The sequence below is a fragment of the Cnephaeus nilssonii genome, assembly GCF_951640355.1.
Source record: "Cnephaeus nilssonii genome assembly, chromosome: 18".
Lineage (NCBI taxonomy): Eukaryota > Metazoa > Chordata > Mammalia > Chiroptera > Vespertilionidae > Cnephaeus > Cnephaeus nilssonii.
Window position 1 is genome coordinate 3,882,450 of NC_137089.1, and position 27,548 is coordinate 3,909,997.

Below are 27,548 nucleotides of genomic sequence, written 5' to 3' on the forward strand. Positions count from 1 at the left end.
CACCCAGGGAACCGGGTTAGGAGGAGGTCGGGACTTAAGACAAAAGCAAAGATATTCGGTGGTTAATCTGCCCCAGTATTTCACCCACAATCTGAATTCTCACAATTTGATAGAAACAGTACTCAGGGGGGAAAGCAGCCATGAATTTAATTCTGTTGATATATGGACTTCTTTTTCTACTGAATTTTCACTATACTATTTTTGCATGGTATGATATGACAAACTTTTATGTGAGCATCATTTTAAAATCTTTATTCAATCAAAAAGTGATACTTGCCCAGGACGAAATCTGACTACTCTGTGGACAGAGTGAAAGCCCTGCCACACCCCCATGTACCCAAGGTGCGGTCCCCAGGCTTTCCCTGCACACACGGAATTCTCCCAAAACGGGCCAGCGTGCACCTTTTCTTCCCACGCACAGAGCTCTCACCATCTGCCTTCCTCGGGACGTCACACGCCTGGCCATCCTGCCATGTCAGTACATACAGGTTTCCTTTACTGTCCACAGTCTAATCACCCAGCCAACTGCCCACCGACAGGCGTGTGTACCTTTGCACACAGGTGGGAATCTGTCAGCCAGTTAAAGTGCTAGCTATGGAACTGCTGAGTACTATATGCACATCTTTACTTTGATAGGTACTGTCCACGTAACCACATGCAAGGCGTTATTAATCTTTCCTCTTTTTAAGCTACAATTTCTTCAGTAATGATTCTGCCTTCTGCTGGTCTGAATCGTCAAAAGGCCACGCGGTTCAGTCTGCGTTAGACTTCCCACTGAACGGGACCAGCCCGGCCCGCGACTCACTTGAGGATGCCGATCTTCAGCTGCAGGCCATGCAGGACCTCCGTGACGCCGTAGACGTCAGCAAGCAGGTGGTGCGTGGAGACGATCTTTTTGGCATTAAGGTGAGAATAATTCTCCTTCACGAACGACAGCCCGCACATCCTCCCATTGTTCAGCCAGTCCTTGTCGTGGCGGTACTTTGCGCTCCACCTCTGCCCTGTGGAGGGAGCGGGCATTAGTCACCAAGGGTCCCACGCCTCAGGTGTCTGTTCAGCTGCCACCCTAACATCCTCAGTGAGCAGGGCGAGCTCCAGAGTGAAGACACACTGAAGAGGGCACAGGGCTCTGAGGGCGGGCACAGGACTCCCCGCCCCCCGAGGACAGGCTCCATGAGGAGTGTTGGCCGCAGAGGACCCAGCGGAGGGAACCTGGCATGCACTACTTGCTACTTTTTTTTTTTTTCTACTTTTCACTTTGCATGCATCTGCCATCTGCCCTCTGAAAAGGCTGAAGGCCGGACAGAAATGAGACAGGGACACCGGCTTCTCACTCAACTGTTGTGACCTGGATGAAGGAGAGTTCTAGACAAGGGACTAGGGACCCCTCCCCATGGCTGAGACCTGGCAGAACCCTATGTAATCCTGTACTTTTGGTGTCAACAGGAACTATATCCCACTATTAGCTGTGTGTCTGTGTCCCCCACTGCACTGGAAGAAAAGAGGTGTCATTAGAATGAGTCAGCTGACCTCTCCCCGGTGCCTCACAGACAGAAGGCAGGCAGTAAATGCCACTGAAGGAATGGACAGATGTCTGCATTCATGTCCGCCTGCCTCTTCACTGACGGCATTTCGATAGCCATGGAAACCCCGTTCGCCTCCTATGTGAAGCCGTGGTGCACTCTGCCTCGGAAGCGCAGAGTACGGACAGCGCAGAAGTGCTCCTCTGAGAGCCCGAGGGAGGACGGCCTGTGGACAGCACCGAGCGGCTCCAGGGGAGCAGGTCTGCCTCTGGTCCTGCCATGTCAAGTCTGTCCTTGTGCCCAAGAGATTCCACCTTCTGTGCCCGAGCTGCCTCATCATGAAATAAAGGAACCACGTGTGATCACCTGAGGTCCCATCTGCTCTGAAATTCGCTGGGTGGACAGCTCTACGGGCACCCTGACGAAGCCAGGGCAGGAGAGCACGTTCCCGACGGCCTCCAGTGGGAGAGCCAGGCACGGGCCCCCTCGGAGGCCGTGCGCAGGAGCACAGGAAGGGGCGGGTCTGCTCAGGAAAACGCTGAACTGCCCTTCCAGCAAGGCCGTGCCATGTGGATGAACTGATGGAAATGTCTACCTAAGTCATTAACAGGAAAACTGCTTGAAAATCTTATACGGAAGCGGAGTCTGAGCGGCAAGGAAGGAGCGGCGTCCTGCGCAGCTGACGTCCCGTGGATTCATCACCAGACCCGTGGGGGTGGGGGCGGGGCGTCGTGGTGGGTGTCTTACCGGGAGGGTCGCGGCAGATGTAGCAGGTGTACTGCTCTGGGATGCTCTCCTCCAGCAGCCCCAGGCACACGCTGTGCTGCCAGCACAGACACTCGTCGCACTGCGGGACAGAGGAGCCATCAGGCGGGTCCGCCCCCCACCGGGGCCCTCCCGCAGCCCTCCGCCACACAGCAAAGCCCGTGAGCGCTGAGGACGACTCTCATTTCGGAAACAGCCAACTATTTCGGGCACTCCCTCTGCTTGCACCCATTAAAATGTGCTCTGATAAATTACTTGATTCATTATAAAGTCATAAAACTATTTCTCTCATCTATTTCCCACTGATTTTTAGGTAATTACATGTTTTAAACTCTTAAAAATAGCAAGAAAAAAAATTATAAAGGCAAGTTTATAGCAGTGCCTGTAACAATAATCTCTTAAAGCACCACCTGTAAATCTGTAGTTTTCTTAGTTGAGAAAACTACGGAAAAGGGGGAGAAAAAGGAGGTTACTGTTTTTATTCCTGTAACTAGCATCTCCAAATCTCCCAAGAGGCATCACCAAACGTTGCTCTGCCTCCCTTTCCTCTCAGAGATGCCCGGTCCGCAGGGAGAGGCTATCTGGCCTCTGATCTTGAGGGCCAGCGGGACTGTGTTTCCGCAGCTGCCGGTGGAGGGAGACACACGGCGTACTAACAGGGATGCAGACCAGCAGGAGAGGGCTAGGTCCGCCGTCAGAGTGGGCGCTCACCCATCCGAGTGGCTCCTGAAAGGAACTGCCGCTTCAGGGCCGCGCACTAAACACCCCGGCAAAGGGGGAGAGTCTGTCTAAGCCAGTCTCTTCTCTGGTGAAGAGATGCCCCCGTCCCTACCGCCGCACCGTGCACATCACGCTGCGTTCAACACCTCTGCCTCCAGCAGCACAGCGAGGAGGGAGAGTGCAGAAGTGCGATGCCCTGGCTGAGCCCTGAAATCTCTCCCTCTTCCCGCAGGAAGGCAGCTCACCTGGATCATGAAGCCGTTCTCCTCGTCCATTTCACAAATGCATCGCACGATTTCATTAAGAGCATCGTCTTCATCCTGAGATTCCTCAAAGTTGGTTGAGTCGAAGTCCTGATTGTACTCATCCCCACTCAGAAGCAAGCTCTCTGTGGAAGAGTCATCTAGGAACTCCACGTCGGTCAAGTCTAGACACACAGAAAGGGACCCTCAGCACAGTCCTATTTCCGTGGGAAGGGATCATGCTATTACATACTGAGCGAGCAAGGGCAAGCAGATGCTTTACTCTCACACTGATGTGTTTCTCTCTCTTTTCCTTCCTCTAAAATTCTTTTTAAAAGAATTCAAAGTCCATTTTTAAGACTAAGATAAACATTTGGAGAAAAAGCATTATCTTTGGAGTTAAAATCAACCTTTTAATTCTAACACCAACTAACCCAAAAAGCTGCTTGATTTGTAAGCCTCTGCCTGTTTACCTATGCAATGTGGACCAGAATAGCTACGTTATAAGCTGGTAGTGAAGAATATGAAAACAGATGTAAAAACACCTGCAGAAAAGCAGAATATGATAGAAACTGATAGTTTCTTCCTACCATCTGACCTACTACAAAGTATAAAGCCAATTTTACTTTATATGCATTAAAAAGTAGCTCGAACTTCCGATGTTGACATTTCCATTTAGTTTATAGAGTAACTTTTCAAACTGTGCTCAGAAAGGCCCTCAAAACAGCATGTTCTACCCTCAGATCTACATTAAAGAACCTGAGACTTGCTTTAAGCATTAGTTCACATACTTTCACCGCTGAGATCCACTGACAGAATCGCCCTCGGGTACTGATACGTGGTGTTCTTCTCCGTGAACATGCTGCGCAGAGCCAGGGAGGTCCCGGAAGACCGAGTCAGCGGGGAGCAGCACCTTTCCAGAAATTCTAGGGAGCTGTCTTCATAGTCTGAATAATCTGCAATGCAAGACACACAAACAAACAGTACAGTGCCCAGTAATCAAGAAGAGTCGCTATAAAGGTGATGAGGTCATGTTTTAGACACATAATGATCACGCCACCACTTCCTCTTCCCATCCACGCCTAGCTAGATGATTCTGCGTCTCATCAACTGGGTTTGGCAGGCTATCCGATAGACTACCACTGGTTTTCTCACGTTTTCCTGAAAGCTGATTCAAGGCACTATGAAATTCTAGATTGAGAATAACTCCTTCAGTCCACTCAAGGGTGCCTGTCAGGGTATCTAGTCTGCCATAAGGTGTGAATGGAAGTCTCTAATTGTTGCAAAGATTAATTTACACACCGCTTAATTTATAAACCTAGCTCCTATTTTCAAAATTATCAAGATAAAGGAAAGCTACAGGAACTTCTCAGCTCTCATCCACAAGGGGATCTTGTCCTACCTCCATTTTGGTAAAAGAAGAGAGGAAAGTTGGGGGGAAAAAAGGCAATCACCATTTTAATATACTTACCATGCTGCTTAGATTTCTTTTTCTTTTTCTTCTTCTTCTTCTGTTTTGGTTTGTAGTGATCTTTATCTCTCTTCTCTTTCCGTTCTTTATCCTTTTCTTTTCTCTTACCTAAATGACAAGAGTGAGTGATTCAGGAATCAGCCCGATCCTGAGTGGTTCCTTTGTGGTTAACCTAAAAGCAGCATTTACGTTTGAATCAGCTATTCCAGTCACCTGCCCAGAGTGATGGGTTCAATTAAACTGTTCCTGTCCTGAGTCTGGAGCTCCTGATGAGCTTATTGGACTATAAGAGGGGTCTTCATTAGCAGTGCTGAGAATCCCAACTCCTGACACCTTGAAGTTAACACAGACAGTAGTTAACATCTTTAAATGAGGAATATAACTCAGCTTCCTGATGTGGCAAGAAATGAGCTCCGCAATTTTAGACCATCTGAGGAGACTCAGCATTTCCACATATGATTTAATAAAAATATACTAGAAGATTAAAGAAAACTTGATGATCTCTTTACTTTGGAAAAATAAGAGAGATTAAACCAATCCATAAATAATTCCTTCAGTCTTTCAATACTTCCCCAGTGTGTACAAGAGTGAAAACACAAAGAAAAAATGTATTTCATTAAACTTACTTTTTCTAAAATTTCCTTTTACCCAATCATGTGTACTTTAAAGAAAATAAATGGAAGTTAAAGCAGTATCCTAGAATATTTTATTTAAAATTAATCCATCACAGATATTCAACTATTGTTCCAACTCAGAAAGGGTTAGTCTGCGATTTATCACCCAGGTTTAATCAACTCTCAGGGACCACACTCCAGTAGCTAAACTGTAGAGTATTTAAGACTGTCATTATTATTCCAAAACTTTTAGGCATTATAGCACAGCTGCTAGAAAAGACAGCACAAAACTTAGTAACTTTTTTATACGATAGTTTAAAGAAGATAGCCTGGGAAAAATGACTATTTATTCTCAAAGTATCACAATATTCATTGGCAGCTTATTTTTAAATAGCCACAGATTTAAAGATGTTTAAACACACAGTTCTGAGAAAGCCTTAATGTCCATTGTCAAAAATACACACAATACTGTAAGATATGCATGAAAGAAATCCTGCACCTGGAGATGAACAACACCAGTAAAGGCTCAGACATCGCTCACGCCTTAAGGAGCACTACCAGGTAAAGAGTCAGGGACAGACCAAGTCCTCCCACTGCCAAGCCATTTAGTCTTTTGCGTAAAGATTTTACTTTCTGTTCATACCAAATGCTGTGGAGCTTTTTTCTTCCAATTTCACTTTTTTTTCTGTTTTCGATATTCCTGCAGGTTTAGGGGGAAAATACGTAAGTTTAGTCAGAGAGGGTTAAAAGTATAAAACAGTGTTTTAAATTACAACTGATCACCAAAAACTCTACATAAGACTCTTTTCCCTGAAGGTCTCCATGATTTTACTGCCTGAATTAGTAACAAAAACAAAGGACTTCTTACTTTGAAGAACTGATAAATTAAGGGTGATTTTTGCTCCTCAGACTACCAGACTAAACTGGTTCCACTGTTAGCTTATGGCCTGAATAATTCAGCCAGTCTCTGCACTCCAGTTCCTTACCTGCCAAACAGGAACGAGAGTACTCTGTGTTGTTGCCAGGACTATGTGCCAAAGGGTGTAAAATGTTTAGACCACCTTCTCCTCTGTCGGAGGGAATCATTGGAGCCTACATCATTTCTAGAATAACTATGGGTCTAAACGTGAAGAAATACGATAAGCTAACTGCACGAGGCAATCAGTGGAGATCCACTGCAGCCCAGCCTTGGGCAATTCAGATGCTGAAATGCACCAGTGGCAGGTCCATGTGGCATCTCGGCTTCCGTGGCAGTTCTGACATAAGTGTAGTCAGCTCATCCAGGGAAATAGTAAACTTATGTTAAAGAATACAGGTTTTCAACAACCTTTATAAAATTTTTCAATAATATTTAAACTCTGTTGCCTACAAATTTGTCTTTGAATGCCATCATAACTGTGGTGTTACATAATGATAAAAGACAAAGTGGAATTATTTTACAAATTGTTTTTGGTCTTTATCTAAATGTAAATACAAAGGCTTATTGACACATAAAAATATTCAACCTTAATGACATTTCAGTTTTACTATCTAATTGTTCAAAATACATTTAAACCAATAGTGCACCCCAATAATTATAGCGGACACAGATACATTTAATCAAGCTTCTAACTCATAGTCAACCATTCCCAGTGCTTACATGTGTCTGGGTTAATCTAAGAAAAGTACAACAGTACATTTAAAATACAATTTCAGTCCATTAAATCATACTTTAATATCATTACTTACAAGTTCTTCTATTTTTGAATAATTTCAATACAGTATCAAAAAAGCTAGCATTTTATCATCTTCAACTATCTATAATAATAAAAGTGCAATATGCTAATTAAACCGGACAACCTTCCTGACGAAGCCAGGGCTGCGAGGGAAGCCCGGATCCCGGGTGCCAGAGGGAAGCCGGTGCCGGCAGCCGGCAGCCGGGGGAAGGAAGGCCTACTCTTGCACAAATTTCATGCATCGGGCCTCTAGTTTTATATAATTTAATTTAACACAATAAAAATATAAAAATACCACTCAACTTGAATTAAGTTAATAAAGCTCTAATAAGTTAAGTTTCATATTAAGTAAGAATATTGACTATCTCCATGACAAAAAATAAAAGGGTCATTAGAGCAAAGAGAAATACAATTAAATTTCCTTATTACCAAGACTGGACAAACGCATCACTTCCTTTCACTAATTACTGTTCACTGACTACTAATAACAACACCATGAACTTTCTACAACTTTGATGCAGTCTTCTTAAAGACGACGAGGCATGCGCAGTGCAAACCACAAGAGCTGTGCTTTCTAAGCCCCCGGTCACAGACACCTTGCAGAAGCAGCCCTGGATCACACCAGTGCCTGAGGCCCCTGCTTCTCTGAAGCATCGCCTCTGGGGCGAAAGGTGGAGCAGAGCTGGCATCCCTGGGCTGGTTCAAAGAGAAGGAACTACTGGGAGGGCTGCCTTTATGGGCTGCAATGTGCGGGATCCCTCAGGTACTTGGAAAACAAAACGGTTATGAACCGCTGCTCAGAACACAGGTCAGGACGGCATGCAGATCATTGAGTTTGCCCTGCAAGTCACACGCTCACAGGGTTTTTAATCAAAAGGTGCCCAATTAGAATGTGACCTGAATTCCATTACTTCCATCAAAAAGTAAAAAATGAAAGGGGTAACAGAAATAAATTAGAATTCCATCTACCCTGCATTCAAACAGTGTTCAAACCTCTAATAAATGGACTTTCAGTCATTAGCATTTAAAACCATGCATAGCCTTGATTTAAACAACTAAATCACCAGCCATCACCCATACACAAAAGACCCTTACTTTTCAACAAATTTACAAATTCATCGTATTACAAACCTACACTCCTCTCTCCCTTTCACTTTTCTAGAAAACTGTCCTACTACTCTGACTTTCTCAAAGTTATTTATAATATTTAAAAAGTAGGAGTTACTATGCCTTTCCTCCAGCCCAGTACATTTTAACCATCAGAGAAACAAGAACCACATCCAATGGTAATTAGCCATATTTCCACAAATATGTAAGACATTCTGAAAAAAAAAAAAAAAAGATGAGGTCAATACTCCAATTAGAAGCTAAAGCGCCTGAATCAAGGATGTGCATGCACAATCACTACTCTGACATTTCAGGCCATATAAGCTGGCTAACACACCTCTTAGTTATTACAGAGCTATGTATACTGGTCTATCTTTCTGTCTTATTACTGTATTTATATAGATATAAAGAAAATACAAATACATCTAAACATAACCCTCCCCCCGCCCCAACAGACACAGAGCTTTATAACCTTAACACAGTTTTCAGTTATTCAGCGTAGAACAAACCACACTGGGAAAGAACTGCAGGAGACCGTCAGCAGGAAAGATATCTGGAAGGGTCCATGGTAATCCAGAATCTTGTGGGAAAGGGGAAAGCAAAATTAACTACCTTAGCTCAAGAGGGGCTTAAAAAAATTCAAAAGACCGGGAATCAGATTTAATGACAAGAAATGTTTCAAAACTTATAAATCTTCAGATCTGGGCACAGATTTTTAAAAATAAGGTATGGAAACACTATTGGGAACAAAATAACTTCAATCTTTATTAATCAAATGGAATTGTAGAAAACTGTGTATTTAATATTAGTTATACTTTTACTTTAAAAAAAGAATAACAATGTAAAGGCAGTACTCTTTTTAGAGTTTCCTTATCCTATATAATAAAACCCTAATATGCAAATCGACCCAACAGCAGACCTACCGGACCAGTCGCTATGATGCGCACTGACCACCAGGGGCAGACACTTAACATAGGAGTTGGCCCCTGGTGGTCATTGCGCTTCCACAGGGGGAGCGCCACTCAGCCAGAAGCCAGGCTCCCAGCTGGCGAGTGCAGCGGTGGTGGCGGAAGCCTCTCCCACCTCCACTGCAGGCAGGCAGTAAGGAGTGAGGGGGGATTTCTGCCTGCCAGCTTAGGCCCAATCCCCCAGGCCTAAGCCGGCAGTCAGACATCCCCTAAGGGGTCCTGAACTGTGAGAAGGCACAGGCCAGGCTGAGGGACCCTCTCCTCCCCCAGTGCACAAATTTCATGCACCAGGCCTCTAGTTTTAATATATACAACCACCAGAAAAAAGCAAGCTCTATTTTATGCTTCATCCAAGGAGTTGATAAAGTGATTTCAGGGAAGATGCTATTAAAAACAATTATCCCAACACTCTTGATTGCAAAGCAAAAAACAAATTTTATGTTTTTCTCCATTTCAGAACTAAAATTCAGATCGGTCTAATTCCAAGTTAGTAACTTACTGGAAAAGCATTTGAAATTAATATTTGTACTGTTTAGTTGAGGTATTTGTACTATAGTTGAGGTTAAAATTCAATAAAACTTCTAAATAAAACAATGTAACTTTATGAAGAAAATATAAATAGTCTGTTAGGTTAAAATATCAACTTGATAAAATGCTGCTGAATGGTTTCAGATTACTATAAATATAAAATCATCCCAAAAATGTGTTGAACATGGCTGATTTTACATATTAAACTCTCAAAACAACACTATAACAAATTACATTTAAATGTGAGAGATTCTGCCTTCAAAATATGGGATTATATTTAAGATACAGGTATATAGTTAAATTTAAGCTAAGTATTTTTTGTGTGTTTTTTAAAATATATTTCTATTTCAGAGAGGAAGGGAGAGGGAGAGAGAGATAGAAACATCAATGATGAAAATCACTGATCAGCTGCCTCCTATATGCCCCTTACTAGGGATCGAGTCACAACCTGGGCATGTGCCCCTGACCCGACTCAAGCCCCACACCCTTCAGTCTGCAGGTTGATGCTCTATCCACTGAGCCAAACCAGCTAGGACTAAGCTACGTGTTTCTTAAATGTAAAGTTCTATTAAATTCTTTAAAGCTAATTATTGATCCCATTAAAGTATTTTCTGGCTTCAAAACCAAACACATCAGTAATTATATTTAGCTCTGTAACTCCTGTGTAGGAAAAACAGGGGTGAGGAAGAAACAGGGAGGGGACCTCCAGTCAAGATGGCAGAGTAGGAAACACTGCTCTCACGCATCCCTCGACCACATCATATTATAGCCACATTATGGAACAGCCACGTTTGAGGATCACCTTATAGTGGAACAAAGGCCAAAAACTAAGGATATAAAGAAGCCACATCGACACTGGTGTGTGTGTGGAGGGGGGGGGGGGGGGGGGGCGGGGGGTCAGGGCCAGGAAGAGGTGGTGGTCCCACACCCACGTGTGGTATTAAAAATCAGGAGAGCTGGGCTGCAGGGGTCCCCTGAGGAGCCAGCGTTCCCAGGCCCACACCAAGCTCCCAGCCCAGGGTCCCAGCTGGGAAGGCCCCACCACCTCTGGCTGTGAGAATCAGCGGGATTCAGTCCAGGATGAGAGGGAGGGCTCCAGAGTTGCAGGTGTTGCTCTAAAGGGCCCACACAGGACTTCCTGGCTGACAGATGCACTCCTGGCTCCAGCCCTGGCAGCAGCTGGAAAGTGCCAGAGACACAGAGGAAGAACTGGACCGTCTGCTTCAGGGCTGGCTGGAAGGGCAGCTTCCTCCGCCATCTTTCTGCTTTGCTGAGCTCTCCCCCAACCCAGCTGGCAGGCATAGGTAGAAACCAAATCTGGGTCTCCATCAAACTCACCCCACCCTGAGACTCCACCCACCCAACTAGCACACAGGCCAGCTCAGTGGTTCTTACAAACAAGTGGCCCATGCTGTGGACTTCACTGAAATCTCTGAAGATCCACAAACCCCAAACAAGCAGCACCTGGCCTCGGGATGCCTGTACTTCTTGCTGAGCGGCCCCAAGTCCAACACTAGAGGCAACTGGCCTCAGTTCCCACATAGCGTCTCACAGGCACCTCCAAACCCTGTACAGGCAGCTACCAACCTCAGGTCACTGTGTAGCTCCTACCAGGTGGCTGCAGGCTGAGCACAGGCAGCAGCTAACCTAGGCCTGCACGGAAGCCCTGCCCAAGAGGCCCCAGAAGCAACACATCCAGTGGCCAGCTTCAGAGCACCCCCATTTAGCTCCACAAAAGGACACGCCCAAAGGGTGGACTCCTCAGGCACCCGAGTCCTGCTAAAGTAAATCCACTCCATGGGGCCCGCCCCTGCACACTAGCTATAGCCACAGCCAGTCCTCACTGCCAGCCAGCCTGAGGGTCAATGCCACCCATGATGTGCCAACAGCAATCAAGGCTCAACTACAACAAGAGGGCGCACAACCCACATAAGGAACACCCTGGAGCACCAACTCAGGTGACTAGGGAGTCTGCACCACTGAACACAATGAGGCCCACACCAAGACACATCATAGTTAAAATGCCAAAGGTTGAAGACCAAGCAGCAGGAAAAAAGCAGTTGGTTATGTACAGAAACAAATTCTTAAGACTTTCAGCTGATTGGCCAACAGAAACTTTGTAGCCAGAGGAACTGGCAAGGAATATTCCAAGTGATGAAAAGCAAGGACCTGCCACCAAGATTATTCTACTCAGCAAAGCTATGTTTTAGAATTGAAAATAAAGAGCTTCCCAGATAAGAAAAAGCAGATGGAGTTCATCACCACCAAACCAGTATTATAGGAAATGTTAAAGGAACTTATTTAAGAAGAAAAATAAAAATTAAAAATATGAATAATAAAATGGAAATAACTACATTCCTATCAATAATTACTTTAAATGTAAATGGATTAAATGCTCCAATCAAAAGACACTGGTGGCTGAATGGATAAGAAAACAAGACCCAAGTGCCCACTGTATAGATGACTGTATAAAGAAGATGTAGTACGTACATACAATGAAATATACTCAGCCATAAAAAATAAAATCTTACCATCTGCACTACATGAACAGATCTAGAGGGTATTATGTTAATTGAAATAAATCAGTCAGAGAAAGACAAATACCATACGATTTTAGTAATATGTGGAAATCTAAAAAACAAAATAAATGAATAAATAAAACAGAAACAAACTCACAGATATAGAGAACTGATGATTGCCAGGGGGTTGGGAGGGGGTTAAAAAGGTGAAGGGATTAGAAGTTCCAATTGGCAATTACAAAACAGTCATGGGAATGTAAAGTACAACATAGGGGATATATAGTCAATGATATTGTAATAACTATGCATGGTGCCAGGTGAGTACTAGACTTTGTAAGTTATATAAATGTCTAATCACTATTCTGTACACCTGAAACTAATATAAAACTGAATGTCAACTGTAATTGAAAATTTTTTAAAAATTTAAATTAGAAAGGAAAAGAAGAAAGAAAGAAAGAAAGAAAGAAAGAAAGAAAGAAAGAAAGAAAGAAAGAAAGAAAGAAAAGAGAGAGAGAGAGGGAGAGAGGGAGAGAGAGAGAGAGAGAGAGAGAGAGAGAGAGAGAGAGAGAGAGGCAGGGAGACGTAGATTAAAGTGACAAAGTAAGAAGTATGTCCAGGACATATGATAGCAAATGATGGCACAAAAGAACTTTAAACAGACAGAGACCCTATCTCCCACAGACATTACATGGAAGTATTTTTAAGGGAATTACATATTCCAATAACGGAGCTATGCATGCCAATGTTTACAGCCTATAAACCAAGCCTAGCTGCCCATACAATGAACTGTTACCTGAGGCTGCCGGGGCTCCTCTCCCGTCAGGTACTGCTTTGGAAGAAGGGTTTGTGAGCATCTGTGTGTCTTCCTGGTCTGCCCTGGCACACTCATTACGGTAAGAGGGATCTGGAGCTAGCGGTGCTGTGACTTCCAAACCACGACTTAAGTCAAGAGGGAGACAGGGTCCCAGCTTCTCAAGTGACAAATGTGCAACATCAGGCACTACACAAAATACAGAATGTGATAGAATATTAACGCAGGTAAACTGGCTCAGGTTATATCCATGTGGACTTAAATGGCACGTGAGCTAAACAGTGCCTGCCTGGCACAAAGCAGCCCTGGGTAACTATCTGTAGAATACACCAAGTTCTTATAAGTCCAAAAGATGTAAGAAGGAAGCAGCAGAAACTTCTTAATATTTTAATAGTCTTTGTCTCTTAGTATTTCATGTTCCTTTACGTTTGGCTCTGTAGGAAATCAATATACATTACCCTCTGGTACGGAAGCCTCCTGCTGACTCTGAGCACTGATGGAGAAGACTTTGCCATCAGTGGCTGGAGAGGGAGGAGACCCCTTTTCTACAGAGTCGTCAGGCACGGGCAAGGTGGCTAAGCGCTGCGATCTTCTTCTCCGCTCGCTATGCTTGGAAGGTCTAGGGGGGCTCACAGGCTGTGGAGAACCTAGAAAAAGATCTTCAATGTTCACGAAGCAGATACATGCCTGGCCATCTTACAATATCTGAGATAAGTGGGAAAAGGCATTATATCCTGCCCTCTGATGTTGGAAGGTATCCACAAGGAACGGCATGTTCCGAAGGCAATCAAAGGCAAAAAGTGTGCCCTCACAAAAAGAGTTCATCACAACTTCTAAAAGCAAAGCCTACCAGCATCAAAAGAAGGGAACAGGGAACATAAATTTCAGGGAGTTTCCCCACATGACAGACTACAGTTAATTCTCTAATTGTATATTGTTGTGTTAGTTGCCATTTTTCCTTTGGGAAAATAGTCTCTGTACAGCCAAAGATTAAAAAATACAGATCCCTTCTGCTACATTACCAGTCTACAAAATCTAAGGGGGGAACGAGGCGGGGGCATAGGTGACAAATATCTGACATGCATCGTAGTTAGTGCTTTACTTTACTTGCCAAAGTAAAACAAATGTAAATCATTTCATCCCACCCTCATTCCCCTAAATGGATTTTTATAAGCATATTATTTGGGCCTGATTCATTAAAAAAAAAATTGAAAACAGCTTTAATATCTCTTATGGGCAAATAATCAAGATTTTAGAAGAAAAGGACCCTATTCTTGCCCTCCTGTGTTTTGTTTTTAACAACTTGGTGAGTCATTTAAGCATCTTCTAGCTATGTAAAACAAGTTTGAAAATTCCTTTTTGTAACCTTTAGTTTTCTTTTTTCTATATGGCATGTAAACGCTTGATTATTTCCAACAAGCAGGATTACATAAGGCCAGTACAGTCACATTAATTTATGAGGAAATAAGTGGTCTAAAGAGGTTGATGCTTTGGGTATTTAAAAGTAATTTTACAAAAATTGAAATAACAAAGGTGATAATTTAATAAAATTCAATTGCTGCCACATTGTGGTTATAATACCAAAATACAAAACAATTTCAAAATAAAATACTTAATGTCGTGACATTGTTGCAACTACTAACATTATTTCATGCTAAATGCCATAATGAGGAAACATTTGAGTTTTTCTGTTCCCATCCTTTCTACCCATTTATTAAAAAGAACAAAAACCAAAGCAAAAAAGTATCAAAAATGGATAAATGTGACTTAGTTGAAAATATGGCAACTGAATGGAAGAGGAGATTAATGTATTTGATTGAAAAAAGTCTTCTCAATACCAACATTTTTAATTGTTGCAGAAGATATGATGCAGAAGAATCCATAAGGAAGCATGTAATACTCATTTACTAATCAGGGAACTAATTCATTTGTTGCATAAATAGGAAAAAGTCTTTTACCAAGAGACTTTCCAGGTTAACTGGTTTTCATATTTTTCTAACTTAGAATACCAAACTCATATGAGAAAGAGTCAGCACAAATGTTGTCTTATATACAACCAAACCCGTGTTGAAAGGCTATTTTTAAAAAGGCTAAATTAACTCTTGAACGATTAGTGGTAATGTCAGCTTCATTAGTAAAACCTTTAAAAGTAAGATCAAAAAGTATTCTTCTCTCATTAGTAAGAGTAACTGAAGTTTGCACTCTAACTACTGGAATAAGAACGAACAAAATGAGCTGCAGAAGGGGACCCGGGAGTGGGGACAACTACATCTATCCACAGGAACAGTCTTAGGACTTCAGGAAAAAGATTGGCCACGGGTCTTTTATGTTTTGTTTTTTGTAATGAATCAGGCCTCTCATTGTGCTTGGATTATTAGTTGATCAAGCTAGAGTGGAATTTGCGGTATTAAAGGGTAAGGTTTCTCAAACAGCAGTAGTCTCTGAACAATACAGCCGTCTGAAAGGTCTATGGTTTGTGCCCCTGAAATAGTTGCAAGCCTTCCCTATCATAGCCACTTAAGTTTGAATGTTTAAAAAGCAACCTCATAGAAATACAATATATATCTACAATCAAACTGTTTTCCAGGTATCTTATAGGATAAGGAACTATTTCTTAAAAATCTGTGCTCACTAGTTTTATTTATCACTGAAGAAGAAAGCTGAGATACAAGCGTCAGATCCTCGACTTGTGTTAACTCTGGGGGAAGTGGTGATTTAGGGGGCTTTAGACACCCAGAAGGATCTCCAGATTCATGTTTGCATTTCTTGCTGCGAGCCTTCCCTGAAGACAAGGTTGAGGATAACAGTGCAGGTTTCTGAGTGTTGGCAGAACTGATAATGTCAGCTTCATTTTTTTTCTGACTTTGAGGTTTAGGTGAAATCGCCTGAATAAATAATAAAAAATTGATATTTTTATTTTGGTTTCTTCATTTTTGTTCTTGCACTCTATTTTGACTGTTAAGCAACTTTAGTATCCAAAAACATTGTTAAGCAACATATAACATTTCTATTACAAATGAAAAACCAAAATGAACCCCACAAATTATTAACTAAAAGTTGAATAGGTTGTCTTTAAAGGGATGCTGTCAACTTTGTCTAAATTTGGCTTTAAAAAATGTATTATTCATAATATCAGAATATAAAATGTTATCTTACTGGACAAATATTTTCAGTATTAAACTGAAATATACATCTTTTGAAGCCATAATTCCCAATGACAATAATAATAATTAAGTAAATAAACAGCATTTTCATGTCTTAGAGCATTAAAGAAATACATTTAAACCTTTGACTTTCAGGTGTTTTCTTATAATTTCCTTTATTAAGTTGAATGCAGAAGTCTAAGTGGACAGTTTCCCTTTAAAGAAAGATCTCAACAGGAAAACAATGATCAAATTAACGAAACATTATCTTTAACTCATTTTAGTGCTGAAAGCTAGAGTTTCATAAGCATAATGCATCATGAAATCAAAGCCACCAGCAGTACAGAGTTAAAAGACTAAAAAACAATACAAAACAAGCCAACAACAACAAAAAAAACCAAGGAGTAAAACCAAGTGTAAGTTAAAAACATTGGATTTAAAAACAAAATACGTCGCATTCTTAGATGAGAGTTTTTACCTTCTTCCTGCCAACTGATACTTTTAAAAAAGAATTGGAACTTTGTCAGTTCTTTATTTGGCAATACAATGTCCTACATGTGTAAAAATGTATGTGAATGTGTCCAATGATAACAGAAAACAGCCACATTGGATGGATTTGTAATCTGTGGTGTTCGAATGCTGTACTGTGTTTCATTCTGATATTCTTATATTAAAAAGTATATTCTTACTTTTTAAATATCTACACTCAGATAGTCCTCTATAAAAAATCAAGTTGCTAGCACTCTGAACAATATACTTGTCCCTAAGAAACTTCCAACTTCCATGTGTTTTGTGAAGAATGACCATCGGACCTGAGTCTGCAGTTCTCCAGAGTATGAAAGATCATTGCTGGGGATCAAACAGCGTTCTGTTCCCATTAAAATACAAGGCACTCAAATTTTGGTAGAAAAAAAGTGTATATTGGCATTAAATAGGGCAGCTTTGAATGCTCTATAGGTGGCATGGAGGACATACCATATAAAAGGGCTGGTGTCAAGTGTCCCATTTATTTGTCATCATTTCTACTCTTGAATTTACTCATTACACATGTGTGTAAGTGCACATTAATCATTTGCAAAGGTACTCCATAAATGGAAAGGGTTCCTAAGCTTATCATAAAAGGTGTTGCCAGAAAAGTAATTAGAGCCATTACTTGTAAATAAACGATTTTATTGTTCATCTTCACATATGTGAGAGACATCACTACAGCATTCATTACTCTCGAGTTACAAAGTTATAAAACAAGATTTTAAAACTTAAATTAGTATCTTGATAAGGTGCTTAACTTCTAAACAAGGACAAATTAACATTTTAAAAGCTTACTTAATTATGCATCTAATGCAGGTTTTATCCAAAAGTAAATATAACATAACAATTCCCTAATACAATTAAATAATCTATAATTAATAATCTGAGAATTGGGGTTCAAGATCACAGAGTTTGAATGTTTTTAATGTAAATAAAATAAACCATTAGCATAGTAAATTTTGGCTGTAGGCCTGTTATAAGTTTATGTCATTGTGATACTATTTTACTCATTAGAAAAACAGAGGTTAGCGACAATCAATGCCTCTTCTTTAGCCTGCTGTTGATACCAATTAAGACGTAATTGAGAATTTTATAACTCGGCTTTTTTACTTTGAAGCAGGGCAAACAGCATAAAATGTAAGAATTTGGTTCCAAACATTTTCACATTGAAATCAACCTGAATGACAAATTAAAAAATGAGGGAATACTATTACGTTCCTTAAAAACCTTAAACAATGTACAATGTTCTCATTAATGATTATTGGTCTCTTTGTTACAAAACTGGCAAGGACTCTCAAAATTTTTTAAGGTTTGCAACCAGAAACAGCCGAGTCACTCCATTTTTTTTTCTTTTTTAACTCAATTTCAAAATGTTGGTTTCTTCCCTTTGAAATGGGCGCTGCCCTCTACACTAACCTCCACATATAAATGATTTTCACATTCACCTCAGCAGGACTGTGCATAATGAAAGATTGACATTGTAATGAATTTTCCAGAAACATTTTATTACCCAAGTCCCTGATTTATTGCATTCTGAGAATACTATAAACAGTGGTGAAAATACAAAATAATGTTATATTTGGGATGTTGAATATAGTAATACACAGTAAAAAAAAAAAGTCACTTAAAATTTGGTTTATATACTGACAATAACGGCAAAGACTTAACCGTTTGATGATCACAGAAAATCAGAAGGTGTAATTTGCTGACATATGAATCAATTGAAAAAACCATTCATTTAATACAACATTAATGGAGGCACCAAAACAATGCATTGTTATCAAATCAGGCCTAAAATAACCCTGAAAAACTCAATACAATATCAATTAAATTTGGATTACTTTTCTGAATGATTAGAGCAAAAGATACTCATTTTAAAGTCTTCTTTATTAGGCTACTAATAAAGAAAATTAAAGTAATACAAAAAGGATATATTAAAACTACATTAAGGCTCAGATTTTAAACCAGGAGAACCAAGGAGATCCAGTTATGGCTATTACTGTGTTCTGATAGTTTGACAGTGCCCAAGAAGTTAAGCCCTTGGAGGATGTAAAAGCATGCACAGTTTATTATGTACAGGGATTGTGGGAATCTGAAGGCAGCCAAGGCAAAAATCTAGCAACCGCAACCTTCACTTTTAAATTCCTCTATTAGGTGGTTTAAAGACAGACCCATAATAGTTTTTTAAAATTCTTTTTTTGTCGTTATTAAAATATACATCCTAGCAAAAAATGTATGGCTCATTGATCAATTCGTAAAACACATAGTCTAACAACACCAATTGTTACAATATAAAAGAAACTTCTTACAAAAGAAGCTTTATTAGATGTCCGAAACCCTGTTTTAACTCACAAATGGAAAAGTATTTGTGTGAGGGTCTTTTTGTAAGCTGGTCAAAGGGGTCCAGCTGGAAGCTTATACCCTGGGAGGCCTGTCTCCAGGCCTTCAAATGTTGGAGACAAAGGCTTTAAGGTCAGTCTATTGAAAATAAACGTGAAGTCTGTAGTTTGTACACCTCGGAGAAGGCAGAGTTAAAAATATAGCAATTAATTAGCTTCCTATTCCCATATCTGACCAAAAGGGCAATTTCAATTACGTGGATATTATAGCTCCGTGCTCATTCCAGTTGGGAACCTTGAAAAAAATCAAATGCTACCATTTCATACCTGCTCCAGCATTGGAGCCGTTTCATTGTAGTCTTCCTTTTTTTCAGCACCATCCACCCCAACAGCTTTGGATGCCAACAAACCTTGAGAAAAATTGTACAGAAATTGCTTATTAGAAAAAATGTTGACTTTCACCCTAATTAACTTCACAAAATTTTAGCAGTTGTGAAATCCCCCATACTTTTCAGTATATAGGAAGTAAGTATTCTCAAAAGTTTACCTGTCAAAAATACAAACATCCTTAATAATGACTCAAGGAAATGAATCAGAATTTGAAAGTTGGTTACATAATTAGCTTTAGATATTACTCCTAAAGATACACTTAAAGCACTACACACATACATTTATTCTGTAAAAAATATCTCCCTCTGATATATGAACTTACCTAATATTACAGCCCCATTCTACAAATGATGAAATATTTTGGGAATTCCAGTTTTCTCCAATGCATACCACTAAATCTCAATTTTGGAAGTCAGAATATTTTAACTAAAGTTAAGACAACTTTAAAAGACAGTGAAACTCTGCTTTAATTTATAAGTTAAAGGCATTTACTTGACAAGTACCTTCAAGGAAGCCAAGTTTATGAAAAGCGTGTATCTGTTTTTGCCTATGGCCACCAGATACACAAAAGGTCACCAAAAATCATTTTTGTGTCACTTCAAAGTTGGCCACACAAAACCTTTGCTTCAACGGATGTGCAAAAATCAAAAACCTAACAGTAAACTTACTACAATTATACCAGATATTACTGAAACAGTCTACAGCACATTTAATAGGAGGAAAACTGGTATTTGACCCAGTGTGATATAACAAACCATACAGAGTTTGCTCAAGTCTCACACAATATCAAGCGTAGATTTAAATGGGGGGAAACACAATATATAAATAATTTTATAAAAATAGTCTATAAAACATAAATTCAATCCTAATTATATTAATGTAACTTCTGAAAATATTTTTAGGCGACTGAAAAAGATGTATCATGATGTAGTTCTTTAACATTTAAAACCACATTCACTAGGGGTTTCTTCTCTAGCTAGTATTTTTGAGAATCAGTAATACTGAAAAGAAAAATAATTAGAGACATGAGTTCTTACACTACTTCTAGGGGCTGGTCAAACAGGATAGATATCTGCTACTCAATTTCTTAAATATATCTTACATTTTGCTTCCTTTCATACCAGTGGTGGGAATACCTTTTTAAATCTTATCAACAGATGGACTAGATCACAAACTACAAAATTAAAAATAAGGTACTACATGTTTAGAAAAACAAAATAATTCAGTCCCCTCCGTGAATTTAAGTTGCAATATTATAAGCCCAATTAATGAAAAGCAATTCCCACTTAATGGTTTGTGAAGGAAAAATAAAGCTTTGTAATGTTCTTACAGAAAGCAATGGGGCACTTAATAAAAAATACCTAAAATTAGATTAGAAAATATAATAATTGGTATCTAGTGAATTCAAAAGTCTCAAATATGATCACTAAAAAGTTTTTCATATTTACATGCATGCCATCTTACAAAAGAGTTAAAAATACAAACAATAAAGGGGACAAAAAATAAAATATGTGCTTGAGGAGAGGACTCTGACTACTGCTGCCAGAGATGAAGTCCACAATCTGTTACCTGGACCTGCTAATGTTCTGGGGAGAAATGCAATCTCCTCGGGAAATGAGAATTGGATACAAATGCAATTAATTCTAGTTCTTTGCAGATATGTATTTTCAACATATTACTAATAGGTCCTCCCCCAGAAGAATGTATCTAGAGAGTCTCCTAACAAAATTAATGCTTAAGAAATTATTTAAATATCAAGTAGAAGCAGCATATCACACACTCATGAGAACTACATCATGCTACACTGTAACTCACAAAGTTACGATTTCTTAGTTCTCTGCACTTCATCTATAAAGCGTGTAGCTGGTCTGTCACTGCCACCAGGAAGGAGCAGCAGAGACCAGAGCACCCTGCAATAGCAAAGGGAAGGGAGAGAGCAAAGTGCTCTCTATATGTGTGGCCCACACTTCATCCAGGATTCCAAAACACAATATTCTTCCTGGTATTAAGAATCAAATATTGTGGATATTATCAATAACATTACTGGCCGATCGAACTTGTGTGTGTTTTTTTTAATTATTTTTAAGATTCCTTAAGCTGCACAAATAAATCTAAGCTGGCTGAACTTCTAGGCACTCCTAGAACTATTAGAAACAGACACACCAACTGCTGACAATTCTTCCACTCTACTGACAACCTGTATTTTAAGATCTATTCAAATTTGTTGGCCATTTGCTTGAAACTTTGTCCGAAAGTCTGGACTCTTGATTCTTTCTGTAAAACTGTCTATTCTAGATCAGTACACATGAAGTCTATAACTGTCCATACGGTACATTACATAATGAAAAGTAAGACTATAGAAAAATATCTATCTATTGTGCAACCATCATTTCAAGGTTCTACTTATTTGGAAACTTATGAAAAAAGCCATCCTATACCATTCCCTCCATAAAAATCAGGTTTAGAATCTCGGTAGGGTGTGTATATGGGAAAGAACAGGAGTGATAAATAAATACATGAATTAAATTTATCCAGTAGCTGGTCCACTCAATTCTAGCTTGAACTATTTTAAAAACTGTGGGAAACCATCGGAACAGGCGGAGACGCTGCTATAGTCGCAGTCCTAGTCCTCTCAGCAGCAAAGGGACAAAAGGGCCAGTATGCGTGAGCTTGATGAACATAAATACACCGTAATTCCATAGCAGAAATGGCCCTTTCCAATTAGTTCTCCTCTGTCTTCATGGTCTACAAACGAAACCTACTGTACAGAGGCAAGTCTGAGTTTTACTCTTCAAAGACAACCGTATAACGTCTATTGTCTTTTTGCATGATATAGCTGTAGCGTGAATCAGAAATAGATGCAGAGAGATGAACTATTAAAAAGATGATCACACATTTAAATCCTCTGAATAAAGGGAAAACCATAATGGGTTCACATTCTAAAACCTTATGCTTTTCTACCGCTGCCAAACTATCACGTGTTCATCTGAGACTCTCAGGGGCAGTGAAGACAAATCCCCGCCCAGAGGACACAGGGGGGCTATTACACCCCAGTATTAGAATTCCTTGAGGCACACGGTGAATTGTTCCTCCCACTCCCCACTGTCTTTTCAAGGTCATGCAGAGGTAATGCATCATTGTGGGATGAGCTGGTTTTGTTTTATTTTTTCTTTAAATGTTGAGCTTGAACTTCTCAGTAAGGCACAGGCATGAGCACGCTGACTGAAAATCAAGTCAGGTCATCAGACCGTAGGCAAACTCGGCACAGGGAGGCTGGCGGCCGCATCAGGTCGGTGTCACTGCATCGTCCTAGATCTTGGCTCCTCCGGCAGCGCTGCTCCCAGCTCGGGGACTCATGGGTTGGAAGTATCATTCTACTTCGGCCCCAGCGCGCAGCACTAGGGTCCGTTATTATAACACAAAACTGAAATCTCAAGTTGCCATCATAACCATCACCTGGATAACATTTTGGCTTTCTCCAAAGTTAATAGTTTCTAAAGAAAAGGTGGAATGAATGAGCTTATTTTTAAATATTTCCTGTCCTGGGACCAAGTATACCCTTTATCAGAGCGAGGCACAAAAATAATATTAACAATGGGAAGCCTGAAGAAGTCTCACCTGCTGAAGTCAATCACATCACTTCTATGTGTACTGTAGCCAAACAGTGGGTCTAAAGGCCCTCAGCCCAGAGCCACCCAGGGCCTCCACGCTTCAGAGCATGGACAGATGTGCAATTTACATTTATTCCTGAATCTGACAAGGAAACCCAGCTTCTTCAAATTATTTTTTAAAATATCAACAAATAAAGGTAAAAGAGCTTTATTAGGTCAAAGGCACTAAAACCATTCTGTCCTTAAAATAAGAACATAAGACTGAATAAAGTATTTTAACTTCCTTTTAACAAATACTCACAAGAGTTACATATGTTTACAACCTCTTTTAAAGACTACAGTCATTGGGCTGAATGGGCCTCAGAAGGGATGGGGCCTAGCATGACTGGCCCCAATTCTAGGACTTAAATCCCTCCTTCTATGACCACTAACCAGGCCAGGTTTCCAGTATTTTTCATCACCCTAACACTCTGCTTCCTAAATTACAACAAAGCATGGAGAAACAGGACCAGATTCTAGAGACCAACCGGAAGATAAGGACAGAAACTTTAAAAACGTACAGATACTTTTACATTGGGAATTAACAGCTTCGGTGTTCATCTTTCCAACCACATATGGTACCACGCTTAATGACTGATGGAGTAAGGACCTCAGACAGTATGGCACCACAGGCTGACAAAAGCAGGCAATTCAATTCGTATGGAACTACTCCTACCACCAAGGTGATCTGCAGACTGTGGGATTTGGTAGCTCTGACCCTATGGATCCTCACAACACCCCTGTGAGGTAGGTAGAAGACAGGTGATCGCTTCACATTGCACAGCACAAAGAGCTGACCGTTTTGGAAAAGGCTGACCTTGAAGAACCAGAGAGAGCTGTCTTTCTAATTAACCAGTTATGTTACCCCAAAAGATCCTTGGCTTTATTACAAACAAACTGCTCTAAGATCAAGCCCTCCCACCCCCCGAAAGAATCGTTGTAGTTTACCAGTGATCTTGTTAAGCCGAGCTCTCTTTGCCTGAAATGAGTTGCCTTGGTTATTTTTCCTCTTGTTTGACAACGTGCTCTCTGGCTGTGGAAAGACCATCTTTGGAACGTTCTCTACATGAAGTCCTACTTTTAACAGAACACATAGATGAGGGTTTATATAGCATCCAAAGTTAAAACACACCAATTTTTTAAAATAAATAGTAAAAATGCTCTGCACTGAATTTTAATCTAGTGCTTAACAGAAAACTTAAAAAAAAAACAAAAAGCCACAAGTCTCTCCAGACTGACATATTAGGAATAAAAACTACTAAGCAGTTATTCTCCAGGAAAGAAAAGCAGGAAGAGAATGACTTGCTGCTTTTTCCATAGTATATAGTATATAGTATATAGTATATAGTATATAGTATATAGTATATATTGGGATACTTGCAGAAGCATTTAAAAGATTTTTTAGAAACATAAAACAAACAAACAACAAAACCCAAACACCTACTACCAATAAGTTACAAATCAAAATCTCAACTCATTTCTATTCAAGCATATTGAGGGCATCCATTATCAAGTACCCATGTTAGACCACTCATTTTCAAATCTGTAAAATGCTAAAAGTTAACCACCATATCGTGCTAGGGGGGAAAAGCCTACTGATTTAACTGTATGTTCAAATTACAGGCAGCCAAAGGGTTTGGTTTGTTCATTATTCACTAGGAGACTAAGGACTAAACATAAGAACAGGTTTTATACCAAATGTATCACTAGACGTGGGCAGATCTTCCTTCTTCTCAACTTCTGGAGAGGCTACAGAAGCTGGAGTTTCTTCCTTCTTTGAAGGAACTTTAAACCATTTCCGCTCATCTTTCTCTTTCTCTTTATTGCTGTTAGCACTCGTTCGAGGTTTGTTCCCTGTTTTATTCTTGGCTGCGGCTGCAGCAGCTGCTTTAACTAAAGCTATCCAGTCCTCCAAAGGAAAAACACAAAACATGTGAAGCATTAAACATTAATCAAAATTTACACTAATAAAAACATGTATCACATTTTCAAAGCTACCTTCACACGCACACAAATTTAAAAATCTAATTAACTATATTTATAAGGTAGATCATCAACGTGGTAGATTACAGAATAATTTAAAGGCTTAGTTGGGTTTATAACATTATATAAAATAGAAAAATATTCAATAACAAAAAAAAGTTCCTTTGGTATATTTTCTCAGGAATAAAATCTAAAATAACAAGAAACCTATGACAAAAATGACATTCTGCCTTAGTACCTCAGGGTTTAAATGTGGAATTGCAATTTTTTCTGTAATATCACAGACCATAAAAGAAACGAGAAAAATGCTTAAGTGGAAATTCTGCAAAGATTAAAATAAATGTATTTCATTGAGTAGTGTTCCTTATTAAGAAGAATGTTCCACTCAAAGTATGGTCAATTTCATAGCAATCAAGGTGTGATTTTATTAGTGTTTAAAGCTTTCAAAGTTCAGACACCAATTTTCTACAGCAGCTTTATATTACTAGTGAATTTTTGTTAAAAGAGCTACTTGACTTGACCAAAGTAAAGTCCACACGGTCAGGCTCCAGATTCATTTCTCTTCCTCTACAACTTCCTGGGCCTGTGTTAGCTGCCATTCTTCTGAGATGCAAATATTTATTTTTCCTGCATTATATTTGTTGTTTGTTGCTAAATAATTTTGTTCTTTTATTTTTAACTAGAAATGCTTATAATGGGAAACATGGAAAGATGTAAAGAAGTGGTACTAACATTTAAATTTTCGCAATCAAATTTTTTTTTTTAAAAGACGACTATTTGTATTATCTTTAGAGAGTTAACCCTTCCTCTGAGGACTGCTAAGTTGTCAACAAGATCAATTCAGAGTCAACACAAATGGGTAATTAAATTTTTAACCCAAGCAACCAAAAACAATTTCACAGCGTCAAATGCATTTAACTGGGATTATAACAAAATAGGTCATTAGCAATCCAAGTTGATGGCTGCCTAGTCTTGAAAATACATGGTGAGGGCAATAAGCCATTAAAGATAAACAAAATCGAGGTCCCTCACTCTCCCGCCTGACTGAGGTGAGCTGAGACAGAACGGGACTGGACCCAGCATACTCCTTCACCAGCGTGTTACTGGCTGCCCCACCACACGTGCTGGGACGCATGCTGAGTTCTCAGCAGACAGCAGCGGAAAACAGGCGCTGCCGAAAGCCCCAGGCACACACGGGCCCTGCAGTGACCGCATCCTTGCTCCTACCTGGAAAACACCAGCAGGCACTTAGCTTTCCCAGTATTTAAACTATGTCCCAGCACATCTCTCATTAGATAGCGCATTAGGACAAAATTGTGAAATAAAGGTTTATATTTCTAGTTAAACAAACAACAAAAATAGATGTACCAGAATTGCCCAGGCCCTAGGACCACCCTCATTTTGGGTCCTGCCCATAAGAAATTGACAGCAAATAAAATGAGCTAGCAGACAGTGTGACCTGACAGTAGAGGAATAAACAATCGACCCTGGGAGAACAAAAGGGAAAAGGTTAATTCTGACTGAAGAGGAAGGCGAGTGGAAGGCAACAGGGAACGTGATGGCTGGTTGAACCCTGAAGTGGACCTGGCCGGGAAAGGGGCGGCGGAAAAGAAAGCGGGCACCCCAAGCAGAAGGGAAGCCACTGAGCACACACGGCCCGGCCGCAGAGTGCCAGGATGGGAAAGAGGGGTCTCCGGGCCAAACTGAGATGCGATGGCTAAGCTGAGCCTTGGGAGGGACAGGTAAGGAGTAAAGAAAGCACCCCCGGGAAGAAGGCTGAAAGGCAGCCCCCACAGCGGAGGGAGGAACCAGAGTAAGTGCGACCAGACAAGCAGAGAAAGTGCCGTCCCAGCAGAGAGCACGTGTCTGCAGGCTTGCTAAGGGCAGATCATATAATTTGGAGCTCCACACGGCGGGGAAAATTTTAAGTTGTTCGATAAATGCTGAATATGCCAGGATACATTCCATCCCCAGTGGCTTTCCATCTCCAGGAAAGAGGAAAACTAGGAGAAATCGAAATTCATCAAGTTGTTCCTTTTCAAACTGAAAGCAGATCTGAAAAGGAGTTCCTGATCCTATGACGTGTGAATCACGGGATCACTGCGGTTGTGTGATTATGGAATTCTCTCGTCATTCTGCTCTTCTGGTTTTAAAGAGGAAAGATTCACTATCAGAAATAACTGCTGTGATCCTCCCATGATCAGAACTAATGATGTGTTTCGCAGTTGCCCGCAGACACCAAAAGGAGAGGCGCGAGGCCGAAAGCGGCCTGAGCGCGGAGGCACTGCACGTGCCGGCTGAGTGACAGTTTACGTGAGTCACTGAGTTCTCGAAGTTCGGACTCCTCAGCTGTGAGACAGAACTATCAGCCATATCTACGTCAAAGAATCTGCCACGAAATATCCAATAAAGTCATGTATGAAAAGTAGGTTTAAAAAATAGTAAAAGGAATGTAGGAGCCAGCCAATCCTGAACACTAGTGGGTTACATGTAAATTCTTTATCAGTACACACTGAAGAAGAAAAAATTACA

At 40.4% G+C, this 27,548-nt stretch overlaps 1 protein-coding gene across 8 annotated transcripts in view; it reads right to left on the reverse strand.

Annotated features, from left to right (window-relative positions):
- Positions 1-27,548, reverse strand: part of PHF20L1 (PHD finger protein 20 like 1) — a 58,456-nt gene that overhangs the window by 4,886 nt on the left and 26,022 nt on the right. For 4 of the 8 annotated variants that reach the window (XM_079795944.1, XM_079795942.1, XM_079795939.1 and 1 more), the window contains 12 exons: positions 24,729-24,942; positions 23,982-24,110; positions 19,321-19,403; positions 15,616-15,868; positions 13,442-13,630; positions 12,966-13,172; positions 5,979-6,035; positions 4,722-4,829; positions 4,042-4,206; positions 3,254-3,435; positions 2,271-2,370; positions 806-1,001 (listed from right to left, as the gene is read on the reverse strand). In XM_079795944.1, the coding sequence (XP_079652070.1) occupies positions 806-1,001; positions 2,271-2,370; positions 3,254-3,435; positions 4,042-4,206; positions 4,722-4,829; positions 5,979-6,035; positions 12,966-13,172; positions 13,442-13,630; positions 15,616-15,868; positions 19,321-19,403; positions 23,982-24,110; positions 24,729-24,942 (1,883 nt within the window). Of the gene's footprint in view, positions 1-805; positions 1,002-2,270; positions 2,371-3,253; positions 3,436-4,041; positions 4,207-4,721; positions 4,830-5,978; positions 6,036-12,965; positions 13,173-13,441; positions 13,631-15,615; positions 15,869-16,269; positions 19,404-23,981; positions 24,111-24,728; positions 24,943-27,548 lie in introns of those variants that run through there. The other 4 variants (XM_079795945.1, XM_079795943.1, XM_079795941.1 and 1 more) reach the window with 2 other exon arrangements.